This window comes from Panonychus citri, unplaced genomic scaffold, assembly GCF_014898815.1.
Source record: "Panonychus citri isolate SS breed McGregor unplaced genomic scaffold, ASM1489881v1 Contig00068, whole genome shotgun sequence".
Taxonomy (NCBI): domain Eukaryota; kingdom Metazoa; phylum Arthropoda; class Arachnida; order Trombidiformes; family Tetranychidae; genus Panonychus; species Panonychus citri.
The window spans coordinates 250,542-271,843 of record NW_026515473.1 but is presented as its reverse complement, the minus strand read 5'-3'; the positions used below and the strand labels follow the sequence as shown (position 1 = coordinate 271,843).

Genomic DNA, 21,302 nt, shown 5'->3' with positions numbered 1-21,302 from the left:
AGGAAAAAGAAAATTTCCAAAAAGATTAGAACTTTTTCCTCCTCGATCTTCATGATATTCTCACAATATATTTATTATCGCTTAAAGCATTTTCTATTGTTCTGTAAAAATAATGATGAGTAAATTGTCTCAATTCAAGTGTTGATATTAATATTTACATGATTTCATCTTATCTCTTATTCAGTTTAACTTTCATGGGAGAAAATATTGTTCAATATCTTTCGAACTCAACTTTCCTCTTTTAATGCTCTTTTCAATTCTCAAATCTGTCAATGTTTGGACGTGAATAATTTTCACCTTCGAACTTTGTCCTGAATAACAATTACAAAAAAGTTCTAAGTTTGGGTCGCTTTTCGAGGGGAAAAAAAACTCTTTCATCATATTCGTTTCTTTCAAGAATTAGGTCCAATTTGAGGTGAACGTTTAGTTTTGACCTCGAACATGAAAGTTTCGAACCGGCTGATAAGTTCTTATTAATAAAATCATTCGTAGTCATTTTGGCTTAGCTATCAATTAGAATCAATTTGAGAGAGTTAAATGATCTGAATACAAGATTAGTCGCAAATACGATTAATCTTTAATCAAATCTAATCAAATGTTGATTGAAATCGATTAATAATTAATCATCTAGACGAGAAAAAGTTTAGCAACAAATCAATCAAATGATAATTACACTTCAATTCTGCTGTTTGATTAATCAAATTAATAGATTATTGAATTGAATGATTTTCACTTAATCACATTTTAAATTGATCAACTTGAACCTCTTAATTTTGATTCAATTTAATAATACAAAGATTAATGATTAATCATTACTGGTTAACTGATAGGAAAAAATTGAAATCAATCTAATTATGATAAAGTATTAATATTAATATTAATATAAAACTTTAGCTGAATCAAATGGTAATCAATTAATTGTATAAAATCAACTCGATGACGAAACGACAAATTGATTAACCATTCCAATCAGGTTAACGACATTTAATCAAGAGATGAGGCATTTTAAATTGTGATTATGATTCTCTAAGTAAACAATTTTGATTGTTGGTGAAATATAAATTGTTCATTGAATATTATCATCTTTACGATAACCATTCCAGATAAAGTTCAACAATTGAGATTCCCAAGTAAAGTTTATATGAGTTTGTGTAAGGGAGTGAAAAATTTTTCGGACACTTAAATGGTCAATAAAAAAAATATCGATAAATGAATCTTAGGGTGAGTTGAGTAAAGAATAAAAAAAAAATGAAGGTTTCGATTCTGATATGGAATTGAAAATTCCTTGACCATTATATGGATCATTAAGATGATCATTTATACAGTTTTTCACTTACTCAGTCTTCCTCATCTTCCACCACCACCCACTCTTATATACGCATCATCACCTAATCATCATCATCATCATCTTCATGCTTGTTTTATGTCTTCATGTGTTCATCTGTGAGGAAAACTTTTTTCCCCATTTTTTTCATGAATTCTGATTCTATTCTGAAGCTACTTTAGGAAATCCCATCAGTCACCATGAAATGATGTCGCTAAAACCGACCAAATAGTTGATTCTCGTTTTTATCACTTACATCATCATTATCATCATAATCATAATCATCATCATCATCGTCATTATTATTATCATCATCTCAGAACTTTTTCCCATTATTGATTGTTAAAGATTGATAAAAATCTCCCTGCAACTTAAATCATGTATTTTCTGTTTTATCATTACTTTTTTTTACCATCATCAGTTTACTATCATGATCATCATTGATTATCAATTAGATTTGATTAGATTTGTATTGTTATCCATAATCAATTGTTATGCTTTTCGTTCAATTGAATAATTCAGCGTAAGGAAAACAGTAAAGATATTTATCATTCACGATTGATAATATATTACGGAAAAATAGTTGATAAATGTTCAGTTGATATTAACAACTGAAAAATGAACTGAATTACATTTATTCAGTTGAAGGTGAATTTTTTACCTCCAGAATAGCAAATTATCAACGTGAGTACATGATTGATTTTTTTTACTATTTGGGTGAAATAGACTGCAGATAAAACTTGCCTGTTTTTCATGGTGGTATATGATTACAATTCTGAGCTGATTTGCGGGTAAAATTGAGCCAAGATGGAAAGTTCAATCTACGATTAGTATGACAGGCTCAACTTTGATGAACCATGAGAAAAGAAGATTTCAAAATAGTATTAAAAGTTTCCATGAAAATTGAATATCACTGAACTTTCGTCAATTGTTCAGTAGATATTTCTAGATATTATTCTTTGATAGTTTTTCAATAGTCTCAGAATCTTTAATATCCGATGAAAATGTTTTATCAATATCAGAAAATGATAAAACTACCTGAGTGTTTCTATGGAGATAATCTTGAATTTTGATGAGTAATATCATTGATAATTTTAAATCTTTTTCATTTTCCCCCGTTTATTTGAACTCTCCATGGGAATCAGAATAATTTCCTGTCAATTCATTTCTATTTAAAAGAAAAAAACTCCACTCTAAAGTTGTTTCATCCTTCTCATGATTATGTAACTATTATCATGATAATTCAAAGTCTCTACTCTCACATGATAATATATTGGCTTATAAGGGTGACCAAAAACTACAGGGTGGGTGTGTAAGTTTATGATTGAAGTGAAAATGGGATATCATTTTATTATCAAGTATTATCATCATCAGAATTGAACATAATATCAAAGATAAGCTTATATCAGAAACGTGATCTCAATGTTGAACTGAGATGAAGATGAGGATGAAAAGCTGAAGAAAAGAATGGAATAAGAAAATATATCAAAAAGATGATAAGATGATGATAGAAGAGAAAAGTGATGATAAGAAGGAAAAAAAATGTGATGAAAGAATCTTATTATCTCTTTGTATACATATATGTTATCCTTTTGATTGGAATCATCAGAATATTAATTAAAGATGAATTTCGTTGATGATGCTAACATGTAATCAAGATAATGGTCATTCTATTGACCACAACACTGATTGAATCAATGAAATTGGTGAAAAGTTTTCAAATGTTTATCACCTTAAATTTTGTTTCGATACTTGGATGGTCAATGGTCATTATTAGATTCATTTTGGTGGCTATATGATTTTTTTTGTTTTCTTGTTGTTTTTCTGGTCAAGATTTTGGTCTATTGGATTTTTTTTCCTTCATGTAAGCTGAATGAACCATTTCAACATGAAAATAATGATGATGTTGATAAACACAAGAGACTTGTCATCATCATCATGATCATGAATCACCATGAGATGGAAAATAATATCAATAGATAGTTTTACATTCAGTTTGATGTAAGTTTTTTTTTGCTTCTCTTCCTGGTAACCAGAAATTGATACTATGTTATTATTATCACGATGGTTAAGATAATGATCATGATAAGTTAATGGGAGGTTTTCATGAGAAATTCAGTCTTATTAATACAATATTCAGAATAATGATCTTTAATCAGTGAAACCTTTTTCCCTTTGATTTTTGGCTGTTAATCTGATGTTTCTTGTTATTATATTTGAACAACCCAAGGTTTCAGCTTAATAAATATTGTAGTTAATTACTCAATCTATGGTGTTCATTTGATAATTATTCGTGATGATGATTAACGTTTTAGTCAATTGCAGGTTTATCATTTCAACGATACTCGTGATGGTTGTGGTGTGTCATTGTATTGAAGAGTTAATTTCAAAAATGCCAAGTACAAGATTGTATGTGAATTGAATGAAGGAATTAAAGATGAACCTTGATAACAACATTAAACTGATATCAGTTGAAATCTTAAGATGATTCTGATGTTGGTGAGGTGGAGGAGGAGGAGGAGGAGGAGGAGGAGGAGGAGGAGAAGGATGTTACTTACAGAGGATGGAGATTAGACTTGTCGGTGGCATCTCTTATTAGTGATTATCTATACAGGTACATGAAGTGAGCTGAATCTTATCATCAAGTGAATAAAATCATGTTTTTTCGCGACAACTTGAGTTGATCAATTGTTCAATAAACTGTAATAAGTGATCAAGCTCAGTAATGAGCTATTCCCTCTGATAGTTTTTCATGTCTCTCTCTCTCTCTCTCTCTGTGATCTCATTTCATGATTATCTTCCTTCATGGTTTAGAAAAACATTGGAACTTTGGAATAATGTCAAGTAAACACGTTGACAGGTTCAAGTATTTAAGGTCAAGCTAATTGTGTATGTCATCTGATTTGGAAATTTGCTTATTCTGAATTTCCCTGATATTATTTAATGTCCATTACTAAGTCGTTTCAAATCATTGGTACAATCAAGTGACAGGTAGTTCACTATTAAGATAATGATTCAACTTGATGAGAGATTGAAGTTATCTAAATGTAGCTTGATTTTTTTTACATCTTCTTGACTCAAACAAGATAATTGATATTCAATTGTTATATCAGATGAACCAATTTCATTCAATTCATTGATAGACTCGGAAGAAAGAAAGAGACAGAGAGAGAGGTCAGAACTTATATTGAGATATAAACTTTAGCATGACAGAAATCATGAGTATCTGAGTAGGAATTATAAGTCAATACATTATTTCAAATGATTATAACTTTTTTTCTTTATTCTTTTCTCGGATAATTGTTCAGTAAATGATGATTCCTCCCACTCGATCTACCGCCTCTTTCATGGTGATTTCTTTGCTCAGGATTGATTCTATTGAGAATATCACTAGAAAAGAAAGTTATTCCTCTAATTATACATGTTACATTTCCTTTTTCACTTCTCCCACCCACTTCCTATTCTCCATGATGATGATATATTAACAATATCATGTACACTTGACTTTTCCCTTTGAATCTTATCCAGAATTATTAACATGATCCTCTTACCATGAAGATGAAAATATTGGACATTCTAAAAATTGTTCATCTTTCCCTCATTCTCTCGCTCTCCTTTTCTTTGGTCAACCCAATAATCTTTACTTATCATCATCATATTGAATTTACTGTTATTATTATTCATTATTATTGTTGATCATTATTGCTAATAATAACAAAGGATAAAAATAATAATAATACTTTTACATGAGTATCACCATGAATAATATGCTTGAATCATTGCAATCATAACAAGTGTGACATGAGGGTTGATACCAAGTCAGAATTGTCCTGAACTGAATTTCCAAACATAATTAACGGAATTACATATCTAATCCTTTCAGCTTTTTTTTTCATGATAATTCTGATTCTGATTCATTGATTGAACTCTATTTTAAGCTCATCAAAAGTTGATTGTAAGATTTTTAGATCAATGAGATTGATCTGTACTTCTTATATAATAATTGCTCGAGAATCTTGATGAGAACAACCTCCAGGGGTGATTAATTAATTCCTATAATTTTCTCCACCTTGACCTGGATCAAATGTAGAGTTAGAACTTTTTTTCTCTGTCACTGAGGTGAAAATTGTGACTGAAAAGATTGAGAGTAAGTTCTGTGAGCTCATTTCCGGGTTTCATTGGTACAATTTCATTATCCTTTGAGACTTTGACTCATTTAACATGATTAGATGCATTCATTTCCTCAAATCATTACCATGAAATGACAATAATCAACTATAATTATCTTCATGTAAGATGATTATCATCATGAAATGTAGTAGTTAATATAATCATCTTTCAGCCCAGTGAACGATAAATTGATGAGTAGGAGGTGGACAATATCTCAATATTATCTTATTCCACTTCTTTGATAATCTATTGATGACAATTTAATTTAAAACATGACAACAATTAGAGGTTATTTATCTGTCAAGTTAATTGTTGGGATGAATTGAAATTAAATTGTTATTCTAATTTTCTAATCTTACTATTCAAATAAAAACCAAGTGACATTTTCAATTGTAATAGTTAATTGTCATTCTAATGTTTTTCAATGAATAACAGTATAAAAAAAAGCTCCAAACAAAATTGTAATTAGCAAATTAATACAATTCGAGTCAAATTATTCATCCAATGATTAACTCGCAATTTATTTTAATTATTATTATCTAGATGTGTTTCTTTAATTGTGAAAAATTAAGATGATCATAATCAGATTGAGTCTAAACTCCCAATTGCACCTTATAAATGAATATAATTTAATTATGAATTAACAAACTGAAGCAATATTAGTATTTGGATTATAATGTTATTCAATTGATTGTTGTTTTAAATTGATAATTAATTTGAGTGGAGCTCAGTGATTAACTTTTATTTGCCTTTGATTGGATTGGTTTAGATTGATTGTTCTGATTAATTTCAATTCTAATCAAGTCAATTGTTATCACTGATTGATTAATCTCTAGATTCTCAAGGTAAATCTTTTACATATAAGATGGATAATCATTTTCTTTAGAGGATTAGAACTTTTTTTTTCGAAAATAAGTTTCGATGGTTTCAAAAGATTTTTTCAACTTAACACTTTGAGAACTCAATACACAATAGACTTTACCTGTTAGTCTTGATCATTGGACTTTTATTGTTTCTCATTATTTTATTATAATTTGTTTTCTATCGAATTGGTTAGAATAAAGTTTTTGAACGGTTCGAATAAAAGAGAGAAAAAAATCGAATCGTATCTGACAGATTATCTTCTCTCGGGTACAATGAGGAAAAGAAAGATTTGCTCTACAAATGTGGAAGAAAATGGCGTCGATGAGAATAATTCTCTCTCGTTTTTTATTGGTAATTCTACATGAGAATGATTCTTAATCGATTTCATGGGATATTGTGAATGAGCTTTTTCTTGCATCCTTATTTCGTGTGTCTCTTTATTTCTCTCTCTCTCTCTCTCTCTCTCTCTCTCTCTATGTTTTATTGGGATTCTATTCTCACTGATCCCCCTGTGAAATGAATACTCAAGCCGAGAGAAACGTTTTAATCTGAAAATTAACAGAATCTCAAGACAAATGATATAAAACATTGATATCGACTGATGATGATGAAAAAGGAAAGAAAAAATCTTGACATTTCAGAATAGAAAAGAACAGGATAACTGTGAAAAAAAACAATTCGGAAGACAAAGAAATTATCGCTTATTTACTGTTACATCCCTGTAGATGGTGAATACAATTCTGATCAACTTTTCTCCATCCTCATCACCGTTTCTCTCTCTCTCTCTCTCGGTCTGCTCTTCCAGGCTTCAATCTCTTCCTTATTTCATTTCGAATCCTTATCATGATCACACTATTGTTTACATTTCCAATTGTCACTCATCCATTTTCAATGAAATTTTGTTTTTTCAGTTAATCCGAAAAAAAGAATCAACATCATCATCCCTCTATTATGATCATCTTACTTTTTCTCCTCCTTATCATCATCATCATGGTTCGCGTCTTCATATACTCTTCTCCTTTTAGCCTTCCTTTTGTCAATTAAAGACGTGGAATTCAAGTAGAAAAGGAAAAGAAAGAGATTCTTCCCTCAGGATTTACTCCACTTTTTCCCTTTCTTTCTCTCCTTATCCTCATCTTCCTTGAAGCATTTGTTATTAGTGTTGAGCTTAAGTCTCTATCATATGGGAGAGAAGAAAAAAATTTCATGAGAAATCATGAACAGAGAAAAGTTTTATATTTATAAGTTCAAATACGTTGAGTTCAGGAAAGGAGAGAAAAAAACTTTTTCCAATCTTCCTCATCTTTTAGTGATAAATTTTCATTGGAACTTTTTTTTCCTTCTCTTCCCCATGTAAGTAGAGAAGGAGAAAAAAATTATCCATCATGATAACTTGAGAATTGGTTAAATAACTTTATCCATTAACAATAATTTGATAAGTTACTTAATCTATCTAATTCATTGATCATGAATTTTATCCAATTATCATGAAACCAGACTCATCATCAGAATCATTATCATCATTAACTTGTCAATGAGAAACATTAATAAGCTTCAATCGTGAGAGAAATTAATTTAAAACCTTTTTGATTAAAGAAAATTTAAATTTCTAATATCTAATATGTAATCAAATCAATCAAATAATAGCTGAAATTAAATCAATAAACATTCAATTAAACGTGCTGATTAAAATTTAATTGCTTATAATTAAGTGTCATCATCTTATTGATATTATAAAGGAAATGATATTTTTGTTTCAATTAAAATAATTATCACGTTTCTTGTCATTCAGGGTTAACTTATGTTATTAAATCATTGAGAAAGTAACTAATTAACAAAGCAATTAACTGTAATCATAATTCAACACATTGAGTAATAACAATAACAATAATCATAATTAATAATCACCATGGAACTAGATTAAGGTAACAATAATTCAGCCTTAAGGATTGGAAATACTCAGAGGAAAATATATAATCTTAATCACGTTTAATATTGAGAATTAACCTTTTGATTGTTGGAAAGGATTGTTAATGTTTAAATAACTTGGAGCCAATTGTAGACAATTGAGTTAATAGTTATTTCTCACTCTCAGAATTATCAGAACTCTTAGATTATTATTATTATTATTGGGTGGAAATTAATTCCATGTAATAAAATATTCCCTCTCTTCATCTTCTCGGTTCATCTTTATATCCAAAAAGATATCAAGTTATTGTTTTCACTTTGAACACTTTCGTATCCTCAGGGTGTTCAGTTTATTCAATCGTTTTGATGATTTCGAAATTTTTTCGTACTCATCCTTGAAAACATGAAACAATTTAGTTAATCATTGAAATTTTGATATAATGATTAGCAAGCTATCGTTTGATGTCAGTTAAGTTTAACTTTTCTTTGAGGTTCTCATTGATTAGTTGAATTTTGATTCAACTTTAAATGGTTATCAGGTTGATTACAAATTAACATGATATTTAAATGAGATTCAGATTAATGGAATGAAAAATTTTTCCTTACTCAATGATTCGCAGTCGATATTAGAACTTTGAAATTGAATTAGTAAGGGAAAAAATAACATAAACTTTAGATAATAATAACTCTATGAATGAATTTTACATGAAAATGAATAAAGATTTTGAATTTCTAAGAAATGAGAAAGATATTAGCTACTGAATCATGAGATTATCATGATAATCTCCCAATTCAATAAAACTTAATGAGTTGATTTGAGAAATAACATTTAAAGTTAACCTTTATCTCATTTCATGATGGAAAGATAATCACTTGAACTCTCAAGGTTTCTGATTATTTTACAACCTGAAATTCAAGACATGGAAATTTAAAAACATGGTTATGAACAATTCTGATAAACGAATCCAAGATTTGATTAATCAGTTGAATCTACAAATGCTAATTCAAGGTAAACATTTTCAATGATGAAATTTTGAGTATTGAAAATTCAACAGCAACTCCAATGGATAAATATTAATATGATTGCAGTTTAATAATATTTGATAATTGTTTCTATTAATATCACTAACAATAATCTCTTCTATTGTTCTAATATTTTTTTTGTTATCTTCTTATTGTTGTGGCATTTGTTTTTCAGGGGATTCTGATACCAGACTTCCAGTAATGGTGTTTATTCATGGTGAATCATACAATTGGGGCTCAGGTAATTCATATGAAGGAACAATTCTGGCAGCTTATGGGAATATTGTTGTGGTAACTCTTAATTATCGCCTTGGATTATTTGGTAAATACTATTATCATTATTATCAAATTTTTCTTTCTTCAATCTAAAGTTCTGATGATGATTAATCTTAATTGTTGTTAGAAGAGAGAGAGAGAGTTCTCAAGATTTATTTCGTCATTGAAGTTAAAATTAGAATTTTTTTTCGAAATTCGAATGATATTGATTGAAGATCACATAAGATTATGTTCTAATTGGGTTCTATTCTTGTTGGATAATAAACATTTTCTTAAGGTTTTTTACCGACCGTTATTGATGGTACTACTAGAGGGAATCATGGACTTATGGACATTATTGCCGCTCTCCATTGGATCCATGATAATATTAAGGAGATAGGGGGAGATGAAAAAAATGTTACCTTAGTTGGACACAGTCGAGGTGCTGCTTTTGTTAATCTGCTCATGGTATCGCCTTTGAGTCAGGGTAAGACCATCAACCTTTAGATTGACAATTCTGTTTCCATCATGACAATATCATTGAGTAATTCAGGATTTTCATTTTTCCTTGGTGTTAGTTTTAAGGGTGAAATGTTTATCATCTCTCTATCTCCAGATTCATATCTATTTACTATTAATGTTATTACATTACCATGAATGTGGAAAAGTTTTTTCTCTCCTGTAAGTTCAATTTTCGGTGAAATAAGTTTACTGAATAAACTGAATTCCATTGGAAAAGTTTAGTAGCTTGAATAATATGTTTCAAGTTCAGAGAAATGAGATTTTCTGTCTTTTTTCCTCGAGTAAGAAAAAAAGTTTGAGGTGGAAAAAAATGTAATCATCAGATTGAGATGAATTTCTACAGGGAAAAGTTTTTCATGAGCTTTTACTATAAATCTACTCATTTCCTTTTCGGTTACAATTCAGTTTTAAAACTAAATAACTCAGAACTTTTCCTTCATCAATAAACTTTTTTTTCTTCTCTCACAACTCAAAGGATAATAAACAGAGAGATAATTTCACCCTGATTATCAGAATTTATGATTCAAGAGAAAGGTAAAAATTCAATAAACAATAAAGCGGATAAATAATATTCAGAAAATCATAAATTTCCCCTGAAATTGTACTGCAATTTGAAAGGTTCAAATATCCTCACGAATCGGACACATCCAGTAATAATAATCAGTCCAAATCTAAGCAATTAACATGATTAGTGCAATAATTGCGATAAATTGTCAACAATCAAGTAAAAAATAAATTATTTGGTTAATTGAATATTCAATGAGAAGGGCAAACATAATCACTAATTTAATACTTACAATAATGATACTGATACATAGATGATTAATTGATGTTGGGAAAATGTTAATCAAATCTAATTAAACTAAGCGAAACTAATTTAATCCATAATCATTTCGAGAGCTGAAACAACATATGATTAGAGTTGTGATGTTGATCAAGAAAATGTTTTGGGAAAAGTTATCAAAATAGTGATAATATTTTCATCTTCTCGATTACTTCCTAATCTAATCTTAATACCCACTTTGTCACCCATCAACCACACCAATAGGTTTATTTGATAAGGTTATCCTGATGTCGGGATCAGCATTAAGTTCATGGGCAATTTCCCACAGAATCGATGACTATGCAAAATATTTATCGAAAGCGGTTAATTGTCCCAATTATGATAATCCCGCTATGGTTGATTGTCTACGAGATAAATCAATGGAAGAGCTGTTAAAGGTTGACATTGAAGATGATGATGATGATTTTTATCTTGCCGGATTTGGACCAATAATTGATGGATTAGTGGTTCCAGCTGATCCCAGAATCTTAATGGAAACATCCAATTCCTCATTTAACTTATCTCCATCCTCATCATTATCATCCTCATCTTCATCATCATCATTATCCAATTTACCTTCAGCAAATATCAATCATAAGAAAACCTTATTAGCACCTCAGAATTTAAATTCTGGTTCAATTAAATCAACCGTTGCCTTTGGTAGTAATCAAATGAGACCTTATCAATTAATGTTTGGTGTAACTCGAGTCGAATCACCAATATTATTCAGTAAAGATGAAGAGAAACAAGGAATCGATTTAGATAAAAGAGATTCCATATTGAGAACTCTGGTTCGAAACATGGTTAACTTTTATCAAGAGGTAAAAATGTTATTTGATAATAATAATCATCATTATCGTTAATGATCACCCTGATTCTCATCAGGTAATAGTTTTAATTGTCTATTGATAGAAAAAATTTCTCTTCTTTTTTCTTCCTTTTCTTATACCTTTAGGTTATCTCATTAACACTTATCAATGAATATACTGATTGGAGTGTACCTTCAGAGCATCCGATCAATATTCTTGATTCATTGATCGATATACTTGGAGATGCGCTTGTCGTCGCACCGATAACCAAAACAGCCTCATTACATTATAAGAAACTTACCTCAGCCTTACAAAGATTCAGAGGATCTCCTGTTAATCCAGTTAATCCTTCTAATACTGAGAAGACAATTAAATCTGAATCTCCTTCCATATATTCATATGTTTTTGTTTATCAGGTAAATTTTAATATCAGTTATCAGTTTAATTGATGAACTTTTAAAATTCTGTTTTCTTATCATTATTTTCAAGTCCGAAACTTATGGTTACTCAGCTCGTTTGGGTTGTGTCCATGGGGATGAGCTACCATATCTTTTTGGTGCTCCACTTGCTCAACATTATTTATCTAAATCATTAGGTCACTTTCGTCTCAATTACTCTAAGCCTGAATTAGTATTGTCCGAAATGACCATTAACCAGTGGGTGAACTTTGTAAAATTTGGGTAAGTTTGTTGAACGCTACTAATCAATATGATCCATTCAAAATGATTAATCAATTATTCATCTCAATTTGTATTCCAATCAGTAATCCAAACGGTATAAAAGTTCAATCCAAGGATCGAATCGAAAGTCTCATTTGGCCTGAATATGATACTGTCCAAAGAAAGTATCTAATGTTAGGTAAGATTAGCGATATAATTTAATTAACAATCAATGATCTTATTGATTGATTGGTTTGATGTTCAAGTCCAAAGGAGAATGAGTTAGTTTAATCTAAATTTTCCGTTGAACTTTCCTTTGATTGTTTGGCTATTAGTTGTTGAGATTTTATCTTGACAATCAAATTAATCAAATTATTTTAACATTAATCAGAAAGTAGGTTACAAGTTTTAATTGTAAACACAATTGTTATAACTAAACAATCAAGAACAATGGTTTAATTATGTTTTGCCTACTGATTACTTGATTGTTTACCATTGATAATATTAGTTTGGTACAAGTAATAACTTAACCTCAGGCTATTTCATTGTGATAATATATTAATATTATCATTAATAATAATGATAAAGTAAATCAATAAAGGAAAATGTCAAAATAATACAATTAATTATTAATATGTAATTAATTGTTTATTCAATAATATACAGAACGTAATGATGATGATTATGGTGCCAATATCAATTCAACAATTAGCTTTACACTTTTATCAAGTTGAATGATTCATATTTTGAAAAGTGACCACTGGACACTAACAATCAATGTAATACAAAGTTAAATATGAAAACACTTAATCATCAAATCAATTATCTTAATGATAACCACATCATTAAGCCATAAGGTGCAAATGGTTTACAATTAATTTTAACTCATTGATTGTGATTATGATCAATAAATATTATCGATATAATTTCTTTGGGTAAAATTTAGTTCTAATCAATTTTTTCTCTATTTTCTTTTGGGTTTCATTATGTTCATACTATCTCTCTCTCTCTCTCTCTCTCTTTCTCTCTGAAATACCATGAAATCAATGAATTAAGTGGAATAAAACAAGTCATGATACTTGAAAGCTATCAATTTGTTTTAAGATGGAGATGAAGATGAAGATGAGGATGAGGATGAGGATGAAGAAATATAATACTAAGTAACAAATTGGTCTAATCAATTGCTGTCCAATGAATTGCGATCACTTAACAAGACTTTTTTGCTTCTTAGCTTTTCCCCCTTGAATATAATACTTTTACCCTCATCTCCCTTTTTCATTTAGTATCCTCCTTCATCTATCTCCCCATCTTCCTCTTTATCATCCTTTCTTATAATATCTTATCCCTGTCACTCTCTCTCTCTCTCTTTCTTTCTCTCTCTCCCTCGCTCTGTGACCATTAAGGGCTGGGGATATGTTGTAGTTTGATTAGTTTTTGGCCGATCCACATGATTAATGAATGAAATCCAACTTATGATTCAGAATTGGATCTCATTTGCTGTGTGGGATATTTGCTAGTTGCTGGTCAGTTGTTCATTACATAATCTTTTCTATTAATAATTTGCTCATATCATCTTTGTTTTCATCATGATGAGTGAATATTTTTTTCTTCTCATTTACATCTTTTCGTGATTAGACATTTAGATTCATGTTCAAGTATTTCAATACAGTTTTATATCAAGATTTAGATGATGAAGATGAATTATATGATATCACATGGAGAGAGAGAGAGAGAGAGAGAGAGAGATTGACAGCATTTGATATGAATCAAATCAGAGAGAAAGTGATAGTCGGGTATGGAAACGGAAACTAGGATTTGCTAGAACTTTTTTTTCGTCATCTTTTCTTGTTTTCTTTGCAACTTGTACTTTCATCATCTTCTAATCAATCTGATTCAGTTAAGTTTCTATCAAACTTTGACATTAACAACCATTAAGTCTGCACTGTACTCACCTTTATCTTCATTTATCATTATCCATTGTTTACTTATATATTATCATCTTCAAATAAATTCTGTGAATCAAATAAAAAAGATGACGTTATTTATAACTTGAATTGAGACATTTGAACAACAAGTACAAGTGAACTAATCAGACTGATTTGGATTTGACATTTTTTGACAGAATTGTCTTCATGATTAACTATATTATCCGATGAAGGGTCAAGGGTTAACAATAGTGAATCACTCATAAACCAATGCTAACCTTTTGTTGACATTCAACTTAGAAAATGAATCCTTTGTGATGCTACGATTTCTTTATTGTTTCGATTGAACAAATTGAAAACTTCTCTCAAATCTCACCCTATCATTATCATGTCATCATTTAGTACTTGTTTGAAGTGACATTGTCTATGACCTTGAACATGTTCAAAATTCGATAAAAGAAGAAAAAATGAAGAATAAATTTCAAGTTTGATTCTCTCTCATATTAATACTTTTCTATTAATAAAAACAACTTTAGCTCTTCTTTTTTTAGTGATTCTGATGAGATTTTGCTGGAAATTCTGATCAAGTTATGACAAGAAATCATTCCAATGATTCATGTCAATTTTAAGATCTTTCAATGTCCAGCGAATGGCACATTTACGACACACGAAGATCTTTGACCTTCCTCGACATCCATTTCGTTTCCTAATACTCTTTGTCTGATTCTTCCCACCGGTGGGTTCAAGCTCATTATCCACCTTAAGAATAAAACTTTTCCCTTTTCGGAATAATTGATTACTGTTTCGACTTCGAAATCTTTTTTGTTCTCCTCGACAATAACATTCACTTTCTATTCGCTATTTTTATCGAATTAGATTTTCTTTTTTCTTCCCTTTACACTCTCCAGTTTTTTTTTCTTCTTCGTAAAAGAAAAAGTTCTCACAATTTCTGTTCTTTTTTACGAGTTTGTGTTTATGTATTTACATCGAAAATGACAATTGATTTTTTTTTCTCTCCTGCGATTCTCATGTCGATTCTAACCAGAATTTCATATATTATTCTTATCGTAAAGAAATAAATTGTTCTGGCGACATTTTGAAGAAGTCAAATGTAATTGATTGTTTCCTTTTCATGTCTTTCTCTTTCTCGTCCTCATCATTCTGGACATAATCGCCATCCTTTATCTTCATCCTCTTCTTCTTGAACATTATCGTTATTATTATCATCTCTTTTGCCTTCTCACTCCCAGAACTTACACCAGAATCTATCAATCTATTTATCTTTACAATTTTATCTTAATTTTTTGGTTCTCTTCTCTCTCTCTCTCTCACTTTCATCAACAAGAAGATAGAAATCATTATCATCATCACTTTTCATGTCAATTTACAATAATGATAATCGATCAGTTGTTTTCCACTTTGATAAACTTTATCTTCTCAATCATCTTAATCTCCATCAACTATTACGATGATCAAGATAAATATTCACTTCTATTGGTATTACATTAATTACTTATCAGTTGATTTTTTTTTCTCCACATCTAAATCATGATAATCATTTCCTGATGATGATTTTATCCTCATCTTCATTATCGGCCAATCAACTATCATCATGTTCACCATTAACTATAATAACAATCAAGCTACTATTAAATTGTTACAACTTTTTTTTTCTATCTCATTAGTAAAAAGATATCATCTTATTATTTCATCATCACCAGCAACTTAATCAATATCATATTATCATCAGTTCCGTTTCCGTTTTAAATTTTTTTCCAACCCATTGAATATTAGTTAATAACAGAAAACATTTTAAATCAATCATTCAATATTCATCTGAAATTGGTAAACTAAATCAAGTTCATTAACAATTTACTACCAATAATCAATTTTTTTTTCTTGTTCAGTTTTCTGATCGATCAATTAACTTTCTAGTTAATTGCTGGCGATTCAATTGTTTTTCAATTGTTGTCATTAAATCTCTTAACTACATTCAATTCAATCGATTGAGTTACTGATTCCATCATTAGATATGTAATACATTGTCTCGTATAAATCGTTTGGATTAATATTATTGAAAGATTAATGTTAGATGATTAAGATTATTATTATCAACATGATGATTAAGATTTTTTTTCTTATATTTAAGTTGGAAAAGTTTTTTCCCTGACATAATAATATAATTTTCCTCATGAAATATCAGGCAAGTTTACTGATTTTTCCTTGGAGTTTTTTTCACCCTAATTCAATATAAATCAGTATCTAATGTAACATAATTAATCATTAGTTAGGTGATTTTTTTTTTGATAATTTAGATTCAGTGATTTGTTTTCTAACATTTTTCTTTTGTTTCCTTGATGTTGAGTTAATGATATTTTTACAATTTTAACGGTAAAATTTATATTCCAATTCTTGATTCAGTCTCAGTTTTGATTCCTAATTCTTGAAACATCAAACCATTAATTTCAATTTGATTTCTGTATGTGAATTAAGATAGAGAGAGAGAGAAAGATGATTAACATTATTATTATCATCAGAAAATAATCAGGAAGAGAGAATATTTTTTTTCTATTCTTCCATATTCATGATAATTTTAGAATCTAATTTGGTTCATAAAAATCTATTATTATTCTTATTAATTTGGTTAAATAACTAATTCGATCTTTTTTTTTCTTACCTCGTTTTTTTCTTCCTTTTCTTACCTTCTTATATTTTCTATTGAATTTTTTGTTCTTCTCTTTTTTCGAACTTTTTTTTTCAAACAATCAAATCGAAACTTCTCCTCCTCTTCTGCCTTTTTTTAACCAACTTCCTTCCTCCATGTTTACCACCCAATGATTTTCGTTTTGATTTCCTGTTTCCTGTTTTTCTGCTGCTTTTTGTTGCAATGGAAATGTCATTGCCAATGATCACCATCAACGTATTTCCACCAAACGATATTTATAAATGTCAACTTTGGATATTTTTGGATTGTATTTGAAATTTTGGCATCAATTGGTTAATTTACGGATGATACGATTAACTGATCCAATTAACATGTTTAAAATTATCAACATTTCAATTTGATTGCTTTTCCTCTTGATTGGATCTTATATAAAAAAATCCTCTATTATCGGGCTTGATCATTTTTCAATTTATTTCTATTTCCTGTTGTCATCTCTTTCTATATATATATATATTGGATGTAATTCAATTGACGATGATGAATTAGGGATGAAACCAAAAATTCGTGATCATTATCATAGTCATAGATTATCTTTTTGGCTCAATTTGATTCCTAAACTTGAGCGTCACGCCAAAGAGGAAAGTGATCATTTAAAGCGACATCTTCAAGATCAGGAGATTCTTGGTAATAATGGTCAAGTTTCCGTTTTCGAAAGGATTTCATTGAAATTTCTATCATCATTACAATCTCCTGGAATCAATGGAGGTAAAAAGAAGGAGCCATTAACATCTTCATCGTCAGGAGATAAAAGTTTAACCTCATCTGAGCCATTCGCTGGTGGTAACAATTTAGATGATCTAAATAATGATAATAAAGATAAAGAAAATAAGAATAAAGTTAATAGTCAATCGAGTAACAATGGTAATAATAATAATGGTGATAATCCAACATCAAATCAATCAACTGCAATTCAACATATTATCAATAATCGTACCATTTATTCAACTGCATTGAGTTTAACAATTGCCATTGGAATTGTTTTATTGACAATCAATGGGCTAATCTTTGGAGCTGTTTATTATTATATTAATAAGCATAAAGTTGACAAGAATCGATCCAAATTTTCACCAGTTCGTTATGTAGATATACAATCAGGACTTGATGGCCCTTCAAATGGTACAACCAGTTTGGGTGAACATCATTATGCAGGTTTTTGTTGTGAAAATCATCATCTATGTCCATTCACAGCGGAAACAACATCTCACCATTTGTCACATCATCATATTCATCATGCAGATTCATCGTCTCCCTTACGATCACCACCAACGACTCAAGATATTCATCAGAATCATACTAATCTTCAGCAAACAACAAATACCTCATCAGGTTCATCTCATGTTAGCCTTCAACCTTCATCAGGTATCACAGTTGCCTCTTTAAATCAATCCTCATTGTCACCATCACCAGGAACACAGGTAATATCAGGTTCTCAACAGCAGCAGCAGCAACAACAATTAGCATCATCAAATCATCAAGGATCAATTTCCACTAATGGTTCCAATTGTGAATCAAAGGTTACCTGTCAATGTGATTCTTGTTACCATCAACAATCAATATGTGATAATGGTCATTGTCTTACAGTTATCCATGAATTTGATGAGCATCTTTGACATCAGGTTTCACCAATTGAAACTCAATTTTAATCACAATTTTTTGGCGACAAAACTATTAAAACGATTCAAACAGCTCAGCCCCAGGATATTTTCCGCCGGTGTAAGATGCAAAAAAACCAAGATAAAGTTCTTGAATTTTTGCAAAATTAATCCACAAATTTGCAGGAAATACTATTAAACAAAGAATTTGAATTTTCTATATGAACAGAAAATAATTAAACACAAATAGAGAAAACAAATTATTTCGTCCCAAGACTTTTACAAGAAAAAGAAAAGAAGATTACTCACAATCACAATGGAATAATTGTTCCAGATGAATTTTCTACTATTTATTCTAAATAAAAATTAAATTTAATCACTTCAATTTCTCTTGTAATCATTAATTTATCTCTCTAATCACAATTAAATTTAATTCCAATTTAAGAAGCTGATTTGGATTCGAATCCATCAAATATCCGAATCCACAGTTAAATTCTATTGTCAATAGATGGCGACAGGTTAAGAACATTTTCTCAATTCTCGACAAGAAGTAGAATTATTTTCTTATTTGTTCATTAGTTTTTTTTTTCAATTGATTGAAAATCAGAAATAATTTTTTTTTTCGGATCAAACAAGTAATAATAATGAAAAAAGGACAAAAAGATCCAATAGAAATTAAATTCTGTTCTTTATTTTCTCTGTCTACTTTTCTGTCTATTTTTGTTTCCCTTTCTTTCCGATCTATTGGAATTTTAAATCGATTAAAAATCGATCTTGGTGATGAATTTGGTTTCATTTTAGTAAACAAAGGTTAATCAGTTGAGAGTTAAGATTAACATGATTATTAGTTTGTTTTATTTTTGTGTTACCGTTAAATTAGTTAATGTTTAACTTTAAGATCATCAATCGACCTCTTTTGTGTTTATATCACTGGCAGAAAGGTAAGGTAACTTCGGAAAATAAGACAACAACAACTGTAGATCAACATTCAACCATGGAAGCAAAATTTTCCCATATATCGACAATGGCGAGTTTTGTTGAGTTTTTTCAAAAAGGCAGAACTTTTCGACCAAAGAAAAAATTTGAACCCGGTACTTTACGTTACTCTTTACATAAACATGCCCATGCATCATTAAATTCAGGAATAAATTTAGTTGAAGCGGTTAAATTACCACCAAGAGAAAATCTTTCCGATTGGATTGCTGTACACGTTGTCGATTTTTTCAACCGAATCAACCTAATTTATGGTACAATAACTGACCATTGTACAGAGGAAACATGCCCAAGAATGTCGGGTGGACCTAAATTTGAATATCTTTGGGCTGATGGTAAAAAGTTTAAGAAACCGACACCACAACCAGCACCCAAATATGTTGGCTTTCTAATGGATTGGACGGAAGCTCAAATTAACAATGAGGACATTTTTCCCGTTAAAACCGATGTACCTTTTCCCAAAAATTTCATCCCAACCTGTAAGAAAATATTAACTCGATTGTTTCGAGTATTTGTCCATGTGTATATTCATCATTTTGACCGTTTGGTAGCCATCGGTGCGGAAGCTCATGTTAATACTTGTTACAAGCACTTCTATTATTTTGTCACGGAATTTGATCTGGTTTCAGAGAAAGAATTTGAACCTTTGGTAAGTAAACAAATTCAATGAATCAAATTAATTCCAATCTAATCAATCATCAGAACTGTTTTTCAATCTCTCTCTTTCTTTCTCTCTCTCCTTTGTGTTCACAATTACAGACTGAATTAACTCGCAGAATTTGTCATCTATCATCACCCAGAACCTATGGTAATCATCAGAGATAAATAAATACAGTGACAACAACAAAAGTGTTTCCTGTTGATTAAATTTAACAATAATAATAATCCAACTCTAATTCAGTTCATCATCAACCTCATCATTTGTGGTCAAAGAATTACCTTGATTGTAATCAATTTATCTCGCTCTTTGACTGGGCATAGTTACTGACAAAAAGCAATCCATTGAAATCAAGTCATCTCTAAACACCAATCAATTTATATTTACGTATCATAATTATCATGGATCACGGTGCAAACCAAATCAATTTCATCTTCAATGGATAAATATTATATATACGCTGCCCCATCATCATCTCCATCATCATCTTCCCATCATCATCATCATCACCATCATCTTAAGTAATAATATAATGACAATAATGTAATAATTGATACCATTGATGATTTCCAGCAATCAATTGACTTACAAAAATCCTAACAATTGGAATCAAATTTAACCAAATTTGATGAAAATGATTTACACATTTTCATTAAACAATATAATTGATAACAAAATCAGTTAATAGCTAATTAATTCTGATTATGGTTAGAATTGTAATAATGAGAAAAGTAATCTAATCATTTTTACAAATTTCATCGAAACATGATCAATATATATTTAAGTGAATCATTTATTTGGTCCTATTGGTCAAATTTAATCACAATTTCCAATGATTCTGCTAAATTATGTAATGTTAATCATTAATTGTAAATGTAAACAGCAAAAAGTAACTTATCAATCTATTGGAAATGATTAAAAGTCACTCAGAACAATTTAATTTATATATTAATATATTCAGAAACTCTGATGATTAACATTAACTGGACATTAACTGACACTCGATGACCTCTTGTCTTTTTTTTGCAACTATTGTATCAACAATCAACTGA

At 29.6% G+C, this 21,302-nt stretch overlaps 2 protein-coding genes and 1 long non-coding RNA gene across 8 annotated transcripts in view; 2 read left to right on the top strand and 1 right to left on the bottom strand.

Moving 5' to 3' along the window:
* LOC128386397 (neuroligin-1-like) overlaps positions 1–18,984 on the top strand; it is a 59,948-nt gene extending 40,964 nt beyond the window's left edge. For all 6 annotated transcript variants that reach the window (XM_053345427.1, XM_053345429.1, XM_053345431.1 and 3 more), the window contains 7 exons: positions 9,465–9,611; positions 9,843–10,031; positions 11,115–11,710; positions 11,845–12,114; positions 12,188–12,378; positions 12,462–12,556; positions 17,494–18,984. In XM_053345427.1, the coding sequence (XP_053201402.1) occupies positions 9,465–9,611; positions 9,843–10,031; positions 11,115–11,710; positions 11,845–12,114; positions 12,188–12,378; positions 12,462–12,556; positions 17,494–18,617 (2,612 nt within the window). In that variant the 3' untranslated portion in view covers positions 18,618–18,984. The remainder of the gene's footprint in view (positions 1–9,464; positions 9,612–9,842; positions 10,032–11,114; positions 11,711–11,844; positions 12,115–12,187; positions 12,379–12,461; positions 12,557–17,493) is intronic.
* On the bottom strand, positions 16,371–17,497 carry LOC128386400 (uncharacterized). The gene is made up of 2 exons (XR_008324893.1): positions 16,960–17,497; positions 16,371–16,759 (listed from the first exon to the last, which is right to left on the bottom strand). It is a non-coding gene; the product is annotated as an uncharacterized LOC128386400 (long non-coding RNA).
* A 382-nt stretch (positions 18,985–19,366) lies between the features above and the next one.
* On the top strand, positions 19,367–21,185 carry LOC128386286 (MOB kinase activator-like 3). The gene is made up of 2 exons (XM_053345297.1): positions 19,367–20,241; positions 20,352–21,185. Exons 1-2 carry the CDS (start codon positions 19,483–19,485, stop codon positions 20,415–20,417), a joined length of 825 nt encoding a protein of 274 aa, XP_053201272.1. The 5' UTR covers positions 19,367–19,482; the 3' UTR covers positions 20,418–21,185.
* Positions 21,186–21,302: the final 117 nt, after the last annotated feature.

Coding starts and splice junctions, on each gene's coding strand:
- LOC128386286 (XM_053345297.1), top strand. CDS start 19,483: ATGTTTAACTTTAAGATCATCAATCGACCTCTTTTGTGTTTATATCAC. Junction 20,242..20,351: donor AGAAAGAATTTGAACCTTTG/GTAAGTAAACAA, acceptor TCACAATTACAG/ACTGAATTAACTCGCAGAAT.